At 46.1% G+C, this 17,292-nt stretch overlaps 1 protein-coding gene across 1 annotated transcript in view; it reads left to right on the plus strand.

The window, feature by feature from the left end:
- Positions 1–14,042, plus strand: part of LOC147440594 (sulfite reductase [ferredoxin], chloroplastic-like) — a 105,299-nt gene extending 91,257 nt beyond the window's left edge. The window contains exon 9 of the mRNA XM_086530311.1: positions 13,569–14,042. Coding sequence (XP_086386437.1) covers positions 13,569–13,772 — 204 coding nt within the window. The 3' untranslated portion in view covers positions 13,773–14,042. The remainder of the gene's footprint in view (positions 1–13,568) is intronic.
- The last annotated feature ends 3,250 nt before the right edge of the window (positions 14,043–17,292 follow it).

A 17,292-nucleotide genomic window follows, 5' to 3' on the forward strand; every position in this document is an offset into this window, starting at 1 on the left:
TTGAAAAGGTGCAAGTGGACATTGCATGGCCAGTGTGAAACGGCTACAGCCAAATGGGTTTCTCACATCGGGGATCTAGGTCGGTCAGACAGGGACTGCCCGGGCTAGTTAGCACTGAATTCTGATGAGTATGGAAGCTCGTGTGCGCCAAACTGGAATTTGGGCCACTCGTCCAAGTCATTGCAACTTTATAAGTTGAAAGGGCCCAGTAAATTAACCCACATTATAGATGATGGTCAAATGGTAGTCTTCAATGATGGTCAGGAGAGTGATAGGGACGCCATGGAAGCATCTCCTAAAATTTAGGGAACTGCTATTTTTGACCAGAAAATGTGTTCGCGTCTTTAGCTCTGGAATGACAAGGGGAACATTTTATTGCTTTGCTGCCAAGTCAACTGACGCACCAGTTGAGATATTTTTAGCAGGGAAAGCCCAAACTCGGAAACTGGGTGACGTGTCAGCCTGTGAGCGATTCTGCCACTCTGGGAGGCAAAAACGAGCTGCATATCAACAAAGGGGACGCCATTTTCAGCCTCAGGTGGATTGTAGCAGGTACAGAAGCTATGGAATGCTTACCTTGCCCTCTATGCACAGTATGGTGACGGGAGTGATGCCCCGCACGCTACATACTGCTCTCTTTCTGTTATGCCCCACTAGTGGGCTTCTCATTTGACCTATGTACAATTCTGGGGGTTTATGCGCGTTTGCCAAGGCAAGAGCCTTCTGAACAGGAACCGGATTAGCTAATTGCTAATCCCCCACAGGTACGCACAGTTTCATCACGAAAGATTGCGAGTTTGGAGAGTTTTCTCGCGTGAAAACTCGTCCAATTCACAGGGGAACTGTCCCATTGCGTGCGGGAGCCCTTGGGACACGCGTAGGCGTGTTCGCTCCGCTAAAAACGATCCGAAACAGGGAATTACAGCCTGCTGTGTTTTTCTGCAGGTTTAGGGTTTCGCACCTAAACTGCAAGGGAACATCGGGGGAGCCTCGTGAGAGCCTTGGGATGCGTGTACAGGCTTTTGGGCTCCCGGCAGTGAAAAACAGAGAATTACAGCCCGCTGAATTTCTGTGACAGCTCACTAGAAAGCTTCCAGATATCGAGGGAATCCGTCCTAGACAGGTGTTTTTGACCTACAGGGGTTTTTGTGTCGTTATGTTGTCGAAATCCGGTCGAAAACCTGCGTTTTCAGCCCTCACCAGGTATGGACAGCTTTGTGAAAGCTTGTGCTAAGTGGTCGGATCGTCTACTTTAATTTGAATAAAGAAATACCGAAAGGGGCGCCAGTCTTTGGGGCCTACAGGGTGTCGGTCTCGTGTGCGCAGTGACATTCTAGTCGCTGGACGCAACTGTGCTCTCTTCCCTTCTCAGTGCTCTGTTTAAAGTTAACAGGTAATTGAAATAGTACCGCCCTCTACGTTGTACGGGCCGGTTATATGGTTCCATCGACGGGATAGTCACTTTTTCTTCAAAAAGTGCAGCGTGGATTGTTGTGGGTGAAAGCAACACAGAGCTTGTCGATATGGCAGAGAAGAGAGACCAAGTACCTGAAGAGGGATCTTCCTCACATGGCACAGAGAAAATTCCTTCAACTCTTCAAGAACAGGACAGGTTGTTTAGAACTCAACTGCGTTGTTGCATGGACATGTTTCAGCAGTTGGCTAACAACCCAAGGATGTAGGAATTCTTACAGGCTTCGACACAGGGTTTTCAGCCTCCTACACAGGGCATGACTGAGCCGTTGCAGGAAAAGGAGATTTCCAATGCGCAGAGGACTCATGATGCTCGAGGGAAAGCCCATGTGGTTGAGCAACTAGCGGTGTCCAATGATCCAAAGCAACTTGCTTTAGCTGGACAGGAACCGTTTGTGAATGGTCAAGGGAGCAATGAACAGGCTATGCGTCAGACCCTTCCATTACCTAATACTTATCCTAGTTATTTTGGAGGTGGTTCAGTGTTTCAACTTTCAAGCTATGGCTGGACCTTCCATAGGTTATATGCCAGGGAATGTGTTCGGGACAATGCAAACATGCATGGGTAACCCTATGTACGCGAACATGGGTGTCCAACCAGGTTTTCAGGGTGCCTATGGCCAGTTTCGAGTGCCTGGAACACAATTTGGTATGGCTGGTTTTTTGCAGCCATGCGTACAAAATGCAGATATGACAAGGAAAACAGTTGATGCGAGTGCTGGAATGAACACTCATGGAGCACCACGGTTACAGGCACCTGTTTATGATAATGTGGCTCCTTTGAGTCAGCCTAAGGATTACAAGGAAGGTGGGCAGGGAGTGAAGTTTGAAACTTTCAGAGGAACTGAGGACCAATTAAAGGCTTTGACCTTCATACAGCAGTTCGATGCAGCTTATGCTGGAGGCAACTTCACGGAATCTTCAAAGATACGCAAGGCTGCCACTTTCTTGAAAGGGAATGCGCTTCAATGGTGGACCGCATTGTTGAACCAAGGTCAAGCCCCAACAACGTGGGTCCAATTCAAACAACTTTTTGCGCCTGCATGGTTGACAAACACTTTTGAAGTGGATGTAATGACGGAATGGCACGAGTTGAATGCTAAACAGTGTGCGGATCTGGAAGAGTACAATAAACGGTTTTGGGCCGCACTGTTGCCAGTCACCTCTTACAGGTTTGTGCCTTTGTCAGAACAAATTGAGAAGTACTGTTGCGGATTGCCCAAGAAAATCAGGGACTACTGCACAAAGACTACTGCCATGAATATGTTTCAATTGATAGAGAATGCAAGAGTGGCCAACAATCTGTCGAAGGGAGATTCCAATGGATTTAATAGCCACAAGAAAGGGGCCCAGGGCAAACAGTTTTCAGCCAAGGGCAATGTTGTAGCAAAGCCTTCTGAGTCTCCTACAAAGAAGCCCTCCACTCAAGAAGCTGATACGTCCAAGAAGCAGTCTAAATCTTCTTCTGAACGAGGACAAGGACAAAAAAGGCATTTTTCTGGCAAAACTTTTCGAGAAAGGAAAGCTCTTAGGGAGGCCAAGAAATGCTACATTTGTGAACAGGAAGGACACTTTGCAAATGAGTGCCCACAGAAGAAGTCACAGGATAAGGATGACAAGTCAGACCATAAAGGGAAGAAACCAAAGCCGAGTGCAGGACTTGTTCCAGATTTGGTTGGAGATCAGCCAAACACAGATGCCACGGAGCTATGCAGAGCTTGGGGCAAAGTTAGAGACCAGATAGTGTTGGTTTTCTTTGATCCAGGAGCCCTTGCAAATTTCATATCACCAGAATTGGCATCAAAGTTGGGCATTCGTGCAGAGGAGATGGGTATGACAGGCGAAGCAGGTTTGGCATGCCCAGGACATTCAGAGCCTGTTACTCCCATTCTGGGAAAGCTTCGTCTGCACATTCAGAGCTATGTGGATGCGGAAGAATTTCATATTATGCCGCTTGAGGGCTGTGATGTGTTATTGGGTATCCCATGGTGTTACAGGTTGCATGCTATGGTGGATACTTACAACAAAAAGATTACCCTTGTACATAGAGGAAAGACTCATGTCCTTGATGTAAAGCTTAAAGGCGAGTTTGTTCCAGTTTTTTCTGCTTCTGCTATTTCATCTGTAATAAAGAATCATCTTTCTGCGGACTTGATCTTTGCAAAAGAAGTACCTCAAGTTGTATCTAATTTGTCTACCTTAGATAAAGACAGGTCAACTTTTTTGAGTGGTTTCAGTGATTGTTTTTCGAACTCTTTGCCAGGGGAGTTACCTCCTGAGAGACCTGAGGATCATACTATAGATCTTGTGCCAGGTTCTAGTCCACCGAATAGACCACCATACAGGGTTAGTGCAGCCCAGCAGAAAGAGATTATGGGTCAGGTCAACAAGCTTTTAGAGAAGGGGCTGATTCAGCCCAGTTCATCCCCTTTTTGTTCGCCTGTACTCTTAGTGCAGAAGAAGGATGGTTCATGGCGCATGTGCATTGACTATCGCGCCTTGAATAAGAATACTATCAAGAACAGGTTCCCCATACCGAGGATAGATGACATTCTTGATCGGCTTGAGGGAGCGTCATTGTTTACAAGAATAGACCTAAAGAGCGGGTATCATCAGATACGCATTAGACCAGAAGATCTGCGTTCAGGACAACATTTGGTCTCTATGAGTTTCTTGTCATGCCATTTGGTCTCACAAATGCTCCTGCCACATTTAATAGAATGATGGACAGAATTTTTAGACCACATAGAAACTTCGTGGGTACCTTCTTTGATGACATGATTGTCTACTCAAAGTCTGAAGAGGAGCATAGGGATCACTTGACCGCAGTTTTCAATGAGCTACGCAAGAATAGGCTACTCATTAATGCGAAGAAGAGTGAATTCTTTTTGCAAGAGATTCACTTCCTTGGGCACATTGTTTCAAAGGATGGGGTACGCATGGATCCCGCTAAAGTGGAAGCAATTAGGTCATGGCCAGACTTGAAGTCCGTACATGACATTCGAAGCTTTCTAGGCTTATGTTCCTATTACAGAAGGTTCATCCGAAATTTTGCTGAGATTGCTTCTCCACTCTATGCACTGCAAGGAAAAGGAGTTACTTTCAAGTGGACAGCCAAGGAAATTTTAGCGTTCAAACACTTGAAAGAGAAGCTGACTTCAGATCCGGTAATTATTTTGCCAGATCTTTCTAAACCTTTTGTGGTTCAATGTGATGCGTGTGGCCATAGTCTTGGTGCAGTTCTAATGCAGAATGGCCGAGTAGTCGAGCAGAATTCTTTTGAAGACTGAAAGAAACTTGCAAGTCTATGACAAGGAATTGCTGGCAGTAATTCATGCTCTCAGTAGTTGGAAACACTATTTGCTAGGGGCTGATTTTGTTGTCCAAACGGATCATCAAACCTTGCGATATTTTCTTACACAGACGAAGTTGTCTGAGAAGCACATGCGATGGGCAAACATCTTGTCAATGTTCCATTTTCAGATTGTGCATGTGCAAGGGAAAAAGAACGTGGTGGCTGATGCGTTGTCACGAAAGCCCCAAATTTCAGCAGTGTCAATTCCGTACCATTGTGAACTAGACGAAATGAAGACACAATATGCTGAAGATTCAGATTTTGCAAGGATCTATGACCAGCTTGTTGATGGGCAACATCATGAGCACTATATGCTTAAGAATGACTTTCTCATGATGCATGGAAAGTTATGCGTTACTAAACAGTTACGGCCAAAGATTTTGATGGAAAGTCATGCTCCACCTTATGTTGGGCATCGTGGAATTGATGCGACAGTGAAAGGGGTTGAGGCATTCTTCTATTGGCCAGCTTTGCGTCAAGATGTTGACACATTTGTAAGATCATGCTTAGTATGCCAAAAAGTCAAATTTGACAGACAAAAGCAACCGGGATTGTTGCAGCCATTGCCGATCCCTGATAGGCCATGGGAAAGTATAGCAATGGACTTTATCTTTGATCTTCCAAGGACGCAAACAGGAAATGATGGGATTTGGACTATCATTTGTAGGTTCAGTAAGCAGGCCCATTTCATTCCTGTTAGGAAGAAGATAAAGCCAAAACACATGGTCAAGATATTCATGAGCAATATCTTTAAATATCATGGGATGCCTTAGTCAATTGTCAGTGACAGGGATCCACGTATGACGAGTCTTTTCTGGAAGGCATTGTTTGAGAACATGGGCACTACGCTCAAGTTCTCTTCTTCGTTTCATCCGCAAACTGATGGACAGTCAGAAGAGGCAAATTCTACTGTCTTGGACCTGCTCAAATGTTATGTCTCAGAGCACAAGGCAACTTGGGAACACCATCTCCCATTGGTTGAATATGCTTACAATAACACTGTGCATACGTCAACAGGTAAGGCACCATTTGAGATAGTGGAAGGAGGAAAGAAAGTTCCGCCCATTTTGCAGACTAAGGACAAGATATTTGAGGCAGACAAGTATGTGCAAGATATGGATGAAACATACAGGAAGATAAAGATTGCTCTTGAGAAGACTCAGGCTAAGCAAAAGAAAGCTGCTGATCGTCACCGTCGTGAACTTGTATTTTCACTTGGTGATTGGGTACTTTTGCGCTTTGAAAAGGCCAGGTTAAGGAAAAGGAAAGGCAAGGAACGCTTGTTTCCTAAGCTCAGTATGCGATATTATGGTCCTTTTCAGATTTCAGAAAAGATCAGCGATGTAGCTTACAGGTTAAAGCTACCAAAAGGCTGGAAAATACATAATGCTTTTCATGTCAGCCTTCTAAGGCCCTTTGTTGGTGATGTGCCAGAGAATATGCTTGATGAGGAACAACCCGAAGTGGAAGAATTGGATGAAATCCTTGTTCCTGAACAGATATTGGCACATAAAGAAAGAAAGGTTAGAGGAAAGGTTGCAAGACGCTATTTGGTGAAGTTCAAGAACTATCCATCATTAGATGCCAAATGGATGGAAGAGTCTGAATTGCTTGATTCACCTCAGCTATTGCAATTGTATCTTGAAGCCTTTCAAATGGAACCCACAGTGACTTGATGCAGCCTTTTTGGAGCAAGGGAAGAGCATGGTTCATGATGCTCAAGAGAGTAGTTAAGCAATTGTATCTACTCTTTCCATACAGAATTTAGCTAGAGAAGTTTGTGCTCAAGAGTACACTAGAAGACTTCTATTCTTGATATATGTGTCGTAGCCAGGTTGGTGGGATTGTTTAATCGTCCAACGCTATATTTCCAGAAGCATGTATATCTTGGATTCCCATCATAGAATATATGTGATATCAAGAGATATCTGCATGTATTATTGGCATGCAAGCGAGGTCGCTTGCAGTATTTCAAGGGTATGGTGTGTCACCAGGAGGTGTATTTTTCCTGTTGCCTTCCGTAAATAAGTACTAGATATTTTTATTTATTTTATTTTTACTTGTTTTCCCCGGAACCCTTGAAAAGGTGCAAGTGGACATTGCATGGCCAGTGTGAAACGGCTACAGCCAAATGGGTTTCTCACATCGGGGATCTAGGTCGGTCAGACAGGGACTGCCCGGGCCAATTAGCACTGAATTCTGATGAGTATGGAAGCTCGTGTGCGCCAAGTTGGAATTTGGGCCACTCGTCAAGTCACTGCAACTTTATAAGTTGAAAGGGCCCAGTAAATTAATCCACATTGTAGATGTTGGTCAAATGGTAGTCTTCAATGATGGTCAGGAGAGTGATAGGGACGCCATGGAAGCATCTCCTAAAATTTAGGGAACTGCTATTTTTTACCAGAAAATGTGTTCGCGTCTTTAGCTCCGGAATGACAAGGGGAACATTTTATTGCTCTGCTCCCAAGTCAACTGACGCACCGGTTGAGATATTTTTAGCAGGGAAAGCCCAAACTCGGAAACTGGGCGACGTGTCAGCCTGTGAGCGATTCTGCCACTCTGGGAGGCAAAAACGAGCTGCATATCAACAAAGGGGGCGCCATTTTCAGCCTCAGGTGGATTGTAGCAGGTACAGAAGCTATGGAATGCTTACCTTGCCCTCTATGCACAGTATGGTGACAGGAGTGATGCCCCGCACGCTACATACTGCTCTCTTTCTCCCCTACGTATAGTATGTTATGTCCCACTAGTGGGCTTCTCATTTGACCTATGTACAGTTCTGGGGGTTTATGCGCGTTTGCCAAGGCAAGAGCCTTCTGAACAGGAACCGGATTAGCTAATTGATAATCCCCCACAGGTACGCACAGTTCCATCACGAAAGATTGCGAGTTTGGAGAGTTTTCTCACGTGAAAACTCGTCCAATTCACAGGGGAACTGTCCCATTGCGTGCGGGAGCCCTTGGGACACGCGTAGGCGTGTTCGCTCCGCTAAAAACGATCCGAAACAGGGAATTACAGCTTGCTGTGTTTTTCTGCAGGTTTAGGGTTTCGCACCTAAACTGCAAGGGAACATCGGGGGAGCCTTGTGAGAGCCTTGGGATGCGTGTACAGGCTTTTGGGCTCCCGGCAGTGAAAAACAGAGAATTACAGCCTGCTGAATTTCTGTGACAGCTCACCAGAAAGCTTCCAGATATCGAGGGAATCCGTCCTAGACAGGTGTTTTTGACCTACAGGGGTTTTTGCGTCGTTATGTTGTCGAAATCCGGTCGAAAACCTGCGTTTTCAGCCCTCGCCAGGTTTGGACAGCTTTGTGAAAGCTTGTGCTAAGTGGTCGGATCGTCTACTTTAATTTGAATAAAGAAATACCGAAAGGGGCGCCAGTCTTTGGGGCCTATAAGGTGTCGGTCTCGTGTGCGCAGTGACATTCTAGTCGCTGGACGCAACTGTGCTCTCTGCCCTTCTCAGTGCTCTGTGTAAAGTTAACAGGTAATTGAAATAGTACCGCCCTCTACGTTGTACGGGCCGGTTATATGCAACCAGCCACTGGAACAAAGTGACTTGCCTCAACTGTCTGGAGTCCCACAACCTCTCCCAAAAAACTGCCAAGAACTCAGTTGTGAGACCCTCCTCCTGCCAATGAGGTGCTGCAGCAGGACGAGCCTCTCTCTGCGCTGCCAGTATGTGACGTCCTAGTCGAATTGTGTACTGAAAGAAAGGGACACCTGGATGGTGTGCTGAGGAGAAAGGGTCCCTCCAAAGCCACTCTCCAGGATCCCACTGTACTCGTGCCAGTGGACAGCTCTCCCAAACCGACAGTCTCCAGTGGTTAGTCGCAAGAGCTGCTGGGTCGGGATCTATGACACAAGTCCTCCCACAGATGCCCACCACTCGGATCCTCTAAAAACAACACTCTGCCACCTGTGGAGCCTCTACTGCAACTCTGTGTAAACGTCCCTCACCCTGTAGCTCAAAAAACAGGGAGGGTATAGTCTCTGAGTGTCACAAGACGGGCACCTCATACCAATAGAAAAGAAAAATCTGAACAGACTTTTAGCACTTCATTAACAATTGAACTGAGAGAGAGAGAGAGGACACGCGACACGGAGTGGCGGAATTCCACCCCAGAGAGTATTGGCCCCAAACCTTGGCGCCCCTTTCGGTATTTCTTTATATTGCCTCAACACAGTACAAGCTGGTACTCGAGACTCTGCACCTTCTCCAGGAAGCATGCCAAAGAAGGAGCCCTAACCTCATATTTAAAGGCCCTTAGCATGAAAAGCAGTTACAATGAAAAGCCTTCAAAACTCAAAAGCTTCTCATCCCAAAAACAATGCCAAAAGGTGCCAGCGCAAAACGCAGAAATCCATACAGCTTGCCATGTCATCAGCAAGCGTAATTTCTAGAACTTCCGTACAATTGCCACGTCATCATCTTTGCGTGAGTGTGTGTGAGGCGTGCTTTATTTTAATCCCTTTATGTCACTAGGGCCCCATCAGACAGGGTCCTTATAAGTTGGTAGGATTTCTTCTACTGCTGCTACTTGTTCTTCTTAGGGTTTAGGCCCCTTTGCCGGCATCTGTAAGTTGGCCCCATTCTTCAAGGTTTGACACGTCAGCAGGTTGTGACACTGAGCAAGCCCGAACTGAGATGAGAACCTCCCAGTCGCGTGAAGGCTCCCATCCATCTGGGCGCTGCTGACTCGAGAGGTGTGAGCCACTCAGCTGGTATTGCCTCTGAGATGTTGTGACACATGCTCTGCACCCCTCTCATGCCCTGTTGCTGAATGCCTTGAAGCTCCTCTGACAAGCTTGAAAACTGTAACCAGTCACCTAAAGAGCGTGACTACTAACCAAGTGGCCTCTTTGAGTGCTAACCATGGGGTTCCAAACAAGGGGCTGTCTCAGGCGCTCCTCTGTGCAAGTAGGCTGACGCTACTCTAGGCCTCGCCGCAGTTGCTCTCAAGACCATAGCAGACTCACAGCAAAGCGGTCCTCCAGTCTCGTGCTCAAGCCAACTCTGCGTATCTCTGTGAAAATCTTTGAGTCGAGGGTTGCCAGAGCCCTCCAGCCTGAGGCACCCTAGCACTAAGCCACTAAAGCAAGAACTCCTTCTAGGGCTCTTCACCTGGAAGAAGTCCTCTGACGATGAACTTCCCAAGAAGGGCTCTACTCTGCTGCGCAGGGTCTATGATCCCCAACCCTCCCTGAGAACAAGGAAGAGTGATGACCTGCCATGCCACTTTGGCTCGGGCTATCTGAGTGTCATGCCTTGACCAAAGGAAGTTCTTGATTAGCCTCTCTACCTGGCTGATACAAGAACTTGAGAAGATCCAACAAGAAGTGATGTACCACATAGTAGCCAACAACACCTGGTTGGCCACTACAACTCTGCCTGCCAGAGAAAGTCGTGCGGAGCTCCAATGTAACAACTTCCTCCTGATAGACAGGAGGAGGGGAGCAATCTGTTGCTCGGGAGACAAGTCCAAACCAACCTGACTTCCCATACCGAACTACGGTCCCTAGGGGAATCCACTTGAAACCCTCACTTGGCATCCAATCGGGCGTAGGAGCACTACCAACCGAGAAAGCCACTGTCTTTCTCCAGTTGATCAGTGCGCTAGATGCACAACAGAAAGTCTCAAGAGCCTGCTCACAGCTGTGTAGGTTGGCCTCCTGGCCATCCAAGTACAAGGCTAAGTCGTTTGCAAACTCAGTGTCCAGTAGCTCATCTCTCCGAATAGGGAGCGGTAAGCCACGTAAACCAACGTGCTGTGAAACCAAAAACCTGCTCATCGCCTCAGCATATAACTGAAAGAGGAAGGGGGCAAGAGGGCAGCCGTGTCTGACCGAATGTGTGAGCATGAAACGATCACCTCTACCTCCTGACAAAAGCACCTGACTGTGTGCCCGTCTGTACAAAGCTGACACCCCTCTGATCCAAGCATCTGAGAAGCCCATCCTTCGTAGAGTGCCCTCCAAAAAGTCCCAGTCAACTCTGTTGTAGGCCTTCTCAAAATCAAGAAGAAGAATCACCAAATCCTCACCACAGAGCTACGCGAGGGCAGAAGCCTCCCAAAAAGTAAAGATGTTGTCAAGGATACTACGCTCCTTGACAAAACTTGTCTGAGTCCCATGTATAATGCTCTCTAGAAGTGGCTGAATCCTCAAACTCAGAGCCTTGGCAAGAATTTTGTAGGCTGAGTGGAGGATGGTGATGGGGTGCCACTTTCAAATCTCATCGAAGGAGCCACCCTCCTTGGGAATGAGGTAAATCAGGTAAATCTGTGTTCGAAAAGGAAGTCCTTGCCAGAATGCCAATTGTCCCACCCAAGTCACAGAAGTGGTCACTTGTGTAGAAGCGATCTATCCGAGATAGATTCACGCCTCCCACTCTGCGGTCCGAACGATAGAAGGCCACGCTGTCTGGGGGCCTCACAAAGCTAGAATGCTGCCACACATCTGAAACCCGCAGAGTCATACAAAACCTCTCCCAAGCTGCCAGCTCAACTCCATGCACAGTAGTATGGGTACTACCAATCCTGTCAGAGGGTTCCTCCAACATGTTGAAGTCACCCCCTATGCACCTTGCTCTGAGACTCAACAATCTGAGACCAAAACTTTGCATGTGCACTCGCTGCATTGGGCGCATAGATGTTCAGGAAGCCCACGAGACAACCCTTAACCTGCATATTGATCCAGTGAGTCTTGCCTGGCACAATAATCCCTCTACCCACAATGGCCTGCTTCAAAGCATCCGCATTAGTCATACATACCCCTCCCTGGATGCCTCCGGTCCAAATGCAGCTGACCAAAGAGTCTCATATCATCCACGCAAAAGCTGACCACGTCGTCTAATGCGGCTCTCACACAGATGATGCTCCTGTAGCATAAGAAGGTCAATCTCTCCTCCCACAAGGCATCGCTGAAGCTCCTGATGCAGTCGGCGGCCCCTTTGACGCTGAAACTCGGGTCCACCTAATCCCTGTACGTTCCATGAGACAATCCTCATGGGGAGCGAGAGAGAACTGATGCTAGCGTTGTAGCTAACCGTGCTATCTTCGAGGCTGGCTTGGATGGGGAGTAATGTGCATCCGAGCGTCCTCGAGATAGGCGTCATTGCAAAGAATGCCTAGCCCAAGCCCACGTAGACAGAGCCGTGCATAAAGCCACCTCCTCTGTCCAGGAGTCCTCATGTATGTGTACATAGCATGGCGGCCACTCCGTGTCAGCAAAAAAGTGAACCACAATGTGTCTACATCATGCTGCGTCTGGAGGTGTCACAACAAACTTGGCCAAAGGCCAAAGAGTCTGAAGCAAGTTTGTAACCCCTAGGTCTCCCATGTGATGAGAGAACTCTGGGGCTTGTGTCTGCAGCCACTCCAACACTGAGTCTAAGGTCCGCTCAGCCTGGTCCTTGCCGCATAGGGGAAACGAGAAACCAAGCACTGAGTCCAAGGCCTCTATCCCCCTACCTGCAAGGAACAGCACATGAACTCTGAAGCAGGCTGCCTCAAGGTCTGGTGAGGTGTCGCTGAGAAAACGTGTAAAGTCGTAGGCAAAGAAATCCCAACGGTGATGAATGTCGAAGCTCGTTAGACCACGAGGAACTGTTGGAAAGGGAGCGTATGCACCAAAAGAGGGGGTCGCAAGAAAAGTTGTCCCTCTCTCGCTAATCGATTCGTGGCAAAGGCGCTGCCAAGAGATCTCCTAGCAGTCGAGGAAGGCCCTCCCCCCTGAGATGGTTGCGGGATTGGAGAGGGAGGAGGCGAGGGAGCAGGGGGGGGAGAAGGGAGAGAGGGGGGGTGAGGGGGATCGACAAAGGTAGAAGGGTGAGATGGAGAGTAGAGGGAAAAGGAGGAGGGGGAGGGGCGGAACTCGGGGGGAATGTTGAAGGTGAGGCTGAGGTGGAGGCTGGAGCAGGGACCTCGTCATGCTGAAGAGGGTCGAATCGGTTCCCTGTGGGAACCCATTGCTGCTGGGCATGAGCTTGAGGACCACTCTGAGTGCCAGGCTGGCGCGGTGGCCCCTGCCGACGTCGACCACGAACCTGTTGCCAGCCCTCCTCCGCTTGAGCCCAGGCTCGGAGGGTGGCTCTGCCTGCTGCTGCTGGCTAGCCCTTGAGGGCTGGGGCTGGGGCTGGGGTGTAGGTTGGGGTCTCCTGCGTGGACAGGCCTTCGCAAGATGGCCCATCTGTCGACATATGAAACACTGCGAATGCAAGCGGACGAGGGAGTGGGCAGGCAGGTGGGCTGGGCAGCGGCGGGGGACGGGTGGACAGCCGAGCGGGATTGGGCAGCGGCAAGGGCAACTGCAGGGGCAGCGGGTGGGGCTGCGGGCAGGTGCAACACGCAGTGGGCGGGCTGAGGGCTGCACGCAGGAGGAGTTGAGGGTGGGAGAGCTACACGAGGGCAGGGGGCAGCGATGGCAAAGGGGGGGGGGCCGGGGGGGGGGGGGGGGCGGACAGCAGCAGCAAGCTTGCATCATATTAATATGTTTTGATGGAGGAAGAAAAGCTATTGGTTGGTTGTAAAAATCTTTACTGAATAGCCTTGCAACCTGTGCCACATTTTGAATAGGAAGATTGAAAAGGTTAACATATGAAAGCGTAGTCTCTTTTATTTGCAAAATAAAATATGCAAGTGTACTCTTTCTTTCTTTGCAAAATAAGCGGGGGAGAGTAAAGAGGAGTTCAGAAGTTTTGTTTAAGCAGGCCTCGTGATTTTATCACTTGTTTTTTTTAGGGCTTTGAGGAGCTGCAGCATCATATAGCCGACTGGACAGAGACTGAAAAAACTGTGGAGTCAAGGACTTATGTTCAACTTGAGAAGGACCTTTATCTTGACATTAGGAAACTTGCAGAGCACAAGCGGACGAGTGTCAAGCGACTTGTGTCCGAAGCTCTCAAAACGTATGTCGAGAGCTACACAACTGATGACAAACAATGAAAAGCTAACTTCCATGGGGTGTTCTTTTAGTTAAAGCACTGCTCATGACAACGAGCAATGAAAGGCTTCTTTATAGCATCCCTTACACGTGGGTTCTTCCATGAATGTAATTCTTGAGGCTTTTGCTCGTCAGAGAAGAAAAATATCGAATGATGTATCAGTAGAGCAGCAACTTTACCCCTAAGTGGGCTAAAAGTGGTCTATGTTAAAAATTAAAATTGCAAGCCTTTTGTTCAACTAAATCATCTATATGCATGCGTACATACGTCACGTGCTCATGTACACACATACATACCCACCCACTCACACCTATACACAATCACTATACATGAAAAAACATTGAAAACTCTCTACATATGCACACACATGCACTCATAAGAAAACACAAAGCAAAGTTAGTTCATCACGGTCTACAAGGATCGCTGGCCGTTCACTACTCAATATATTGGGTGCTTCTGATGTTAGCATTAGTAGAGTATCTTCTCAATTTCCTGAGTGGTGTTTTGACTATCATCAACCTGCACTCTGTTTTAAGGTGATCTTGGGCTTGTTGATTGGTTTATATAAGACTATTTGGTTGCTCTGTCAAATCTCTTGTAGCTCCTAGCGTTATACAAGAAAGAGAAGTGTCCTTTTGGAAAAGACTCGTACCAACAAAAGTAGCAAGCTGAAAAGGGAAGAGATTTCTATGACGAGAGAGAGTAGAAGGGGAAGTGTTTGCTGGCTGGCTGTAAGCATCATAATGGTTTGTTTGTGTGTGTGTGTGTGTGTGTGAGAGAGAGAGAGAGAGAGAGAGAGAGAGTAGCATATTTACATATACATACATATGTGCATATTATCATACATACATAACACTTGAAAATGGTGAGTAGGCTTTACAAAAGGAAGGAAAGAGCCATGTTGAGTTTGAAGGGGAAGACAAAAATTGACCTTAGTAAGAAAATATTGAAAAGATGGCGGGCAGCTATGATGGAGGAGGATATGTTTTGTGTGAGAGGACAGTATCGACAATGTTTGGATTTGAAGGGCATCCTATTCGTTCAAAAGACTCTTCCCTATGGACAGTTTTCCCTTTCCTATGAAAGAATAGGAAGCCCTTTACAAAAAAGTGAAAGTCAAGTTTGGTGAAGAGTATAAGAAGGCAATGTGTTTGGTGAACAATATAATATAATTTCTATTTTTATAAGCCTTCTTTCCTTGTGTAATGCCCAATGATGTGGCCTCGTCCATGTTGAAGAATACGAAGGTGCAACATCAGCGGTTGAGGAAAGAGTGGCAACACTCTATTGCCTTGGAGACGCTTGCTTATGTATCCCAATGACTACACAAAGTATGTAGAAGCTCTTGCCATGTGTCCACCAAAGTATTAGATGTGTGCAACGAGCCTTCCATATAATCCAAAGAGTAATGCAGCAAATCATAACAAAGCTTGTCCTGTGGGTTTACAATCATGTGCATGGGAAGTAAACATATCTAACGTGCCTTGTCGATCCTTAAATATTGAGCATGAGCATAGGATATGTGGTCCCCTCTCATGTAGCATGCGACCTTGAATATGAAAAAGCCAAATGAATGCCCCCCACATCACAAAACCATGATGCAATTTGGTTGCACCTGAGCATACATACCACCCGTCAAACCAAACGAGCTTATTGTAGTATGCCAATTCTGGATACAATGAAGCCAAGGAGAGAGATGCTATGTTTGAGTAGAATATGCTGATCAATAAAGAGTGTGTGCTCAAAAAATGATAATGTAGGACAATCGACCACTCTCTTTGATCCCAAGCTAATTGTGACAATAAAAGACCCTCCCATATCCTTAGGTCCTAAGAACACAAAAGCATGCTGTGCCTTATTGAAGTCCTTGTTCACACCAATGTCATGTAGTGGATCATACGTGAAATACTTAACGTCTTTGAAGTAAGGGTCACATTTGTTGAAGTATTTGGTGTCATGCATAAAGTGTCTCAGCCAATTATGTGCACTAGATATAAAGTCATCAAAATGCTTCCACTCCTTGGATCACTTTTTCAAAATAATCATTGGTATCAACATCTCAAAATAAAATAATTCATTGGACATTGAAGACTTAAGTACCACCCAATATAATTTTAAAATGATTCTTGATGAAATTATCCTATGGGTTATATGTGAAGCCCTTATATCAAAATTTCCATAAGGTAGCTTGCCATTACAGTTCTTACAAATCTTCTCAAGAGAGCCAACATTGCAACCTTCATCATGGATCCTTGTTGTATACACACATTGTTTAGAGATATGGTTGGCAGAACTCCTTGAAGCCATCAGAACTATGATTTAGGTTCAGTGTGGTGACAGGAAACGTTTTGTGGTTTTGCCCGTTTTGGGGTTCGAGGTTTTGAAACACTTTGTTTGAGTGCAAAGGAAAAGCGAAATGTGTTTTATATAATAATGTGCATATATTTATTTATACACATATACCAATATGTGTGTGTGTGCACGCGCGCGCACATGCGTGCATATATATGTGTATGTACACGATGCACACTCACATCTGTATCCATAAGCACACATATATTAGGTGTGTGCATGCATGTAAAAGTAAGTTTAAATACACATACATACATACAATGAGAGAGACAAAGGAAGGTAGATTTAGAGAGATTGAGTGCCCAATGTATTGAAAGCTTAAAAGAACATTAGCGAAAGTTTGGATTCAAATTTGGTCCTTTTTGCGCTAGAGAGCGAATACTGCGCGAACAATAGATGGAAGGCTATTGTAACGGTAGCTCGGATTTTTCTTATTTCTATCTCAAATTTTTGCAATTTCAAAAAACAGTGTTTAGTCTTTTGAAAAACCTTAATAACTATATATATTGCAATTTACTCAAATCTTTCTTCTCTTAGGACCGAATACAGGACGTCATTCCCATTCATTTGTGCTCTACTAACTATTTTGCTTACATTTGATTGCATGCTCTTTCTGCAAAATGACACTTTCTCTCTCTCTCTCTCTCTCTCTCTCTCTCTCTCTCTCTCGTGCTCTACTAACTATTCTGCTTAAATTTCATAGTTCTCCTGCTCTTTTTCTTTCATTTGTGATCTACTAACTATTCCGCTTACATTTGATTGCATGCTCCTTCTGCACAACGACAATCCTAAACACTCTTTCTCTCTCTCTCTCTCTCTCTCTCTCTCTCTCTCTCTCTCTCTCTCTCTCTCTCTCTCTCTCTCTCTTTTCTGTGCTATGCAACTTAAGGTCATAATAGAAGAATTAATGGCGAACAAAAGACCTCGACGACCATCCGCAAGCACTAAAGTCAGTGGAAGTATTCAACACGTTCAATTTGGACAATGGCTGATGGCTTTCCACCTTCATTTCAAGGAAGAGAAAGCGCGGGGAAAATGAGTTTGTGAACATTTATGAAGGTAGAATAAAAGAATTTCTATTATTAAAAATAAAAATAATAATCAAGGAGGTGCTCATTGAACATGCATATATACACGATGAGCTACGTATGCAAGAACCATCAACACGG

The sequence above is a fragment of the Adiantum capillus-veneris genome, chromosome 15 (genome assembly GCF_014529385.1).
Source record: "Adiantum capillus-veneris isolate H3 chromosome 15, ASM1452938v2, whole genome shotgun sequence".
NCBI lineage: Eukaryota > Viridiplantae > Streptophyta > Polypodiopsida > Polypodiales > Pteridaceae > Adiantum > Adiantum capillus-veneris.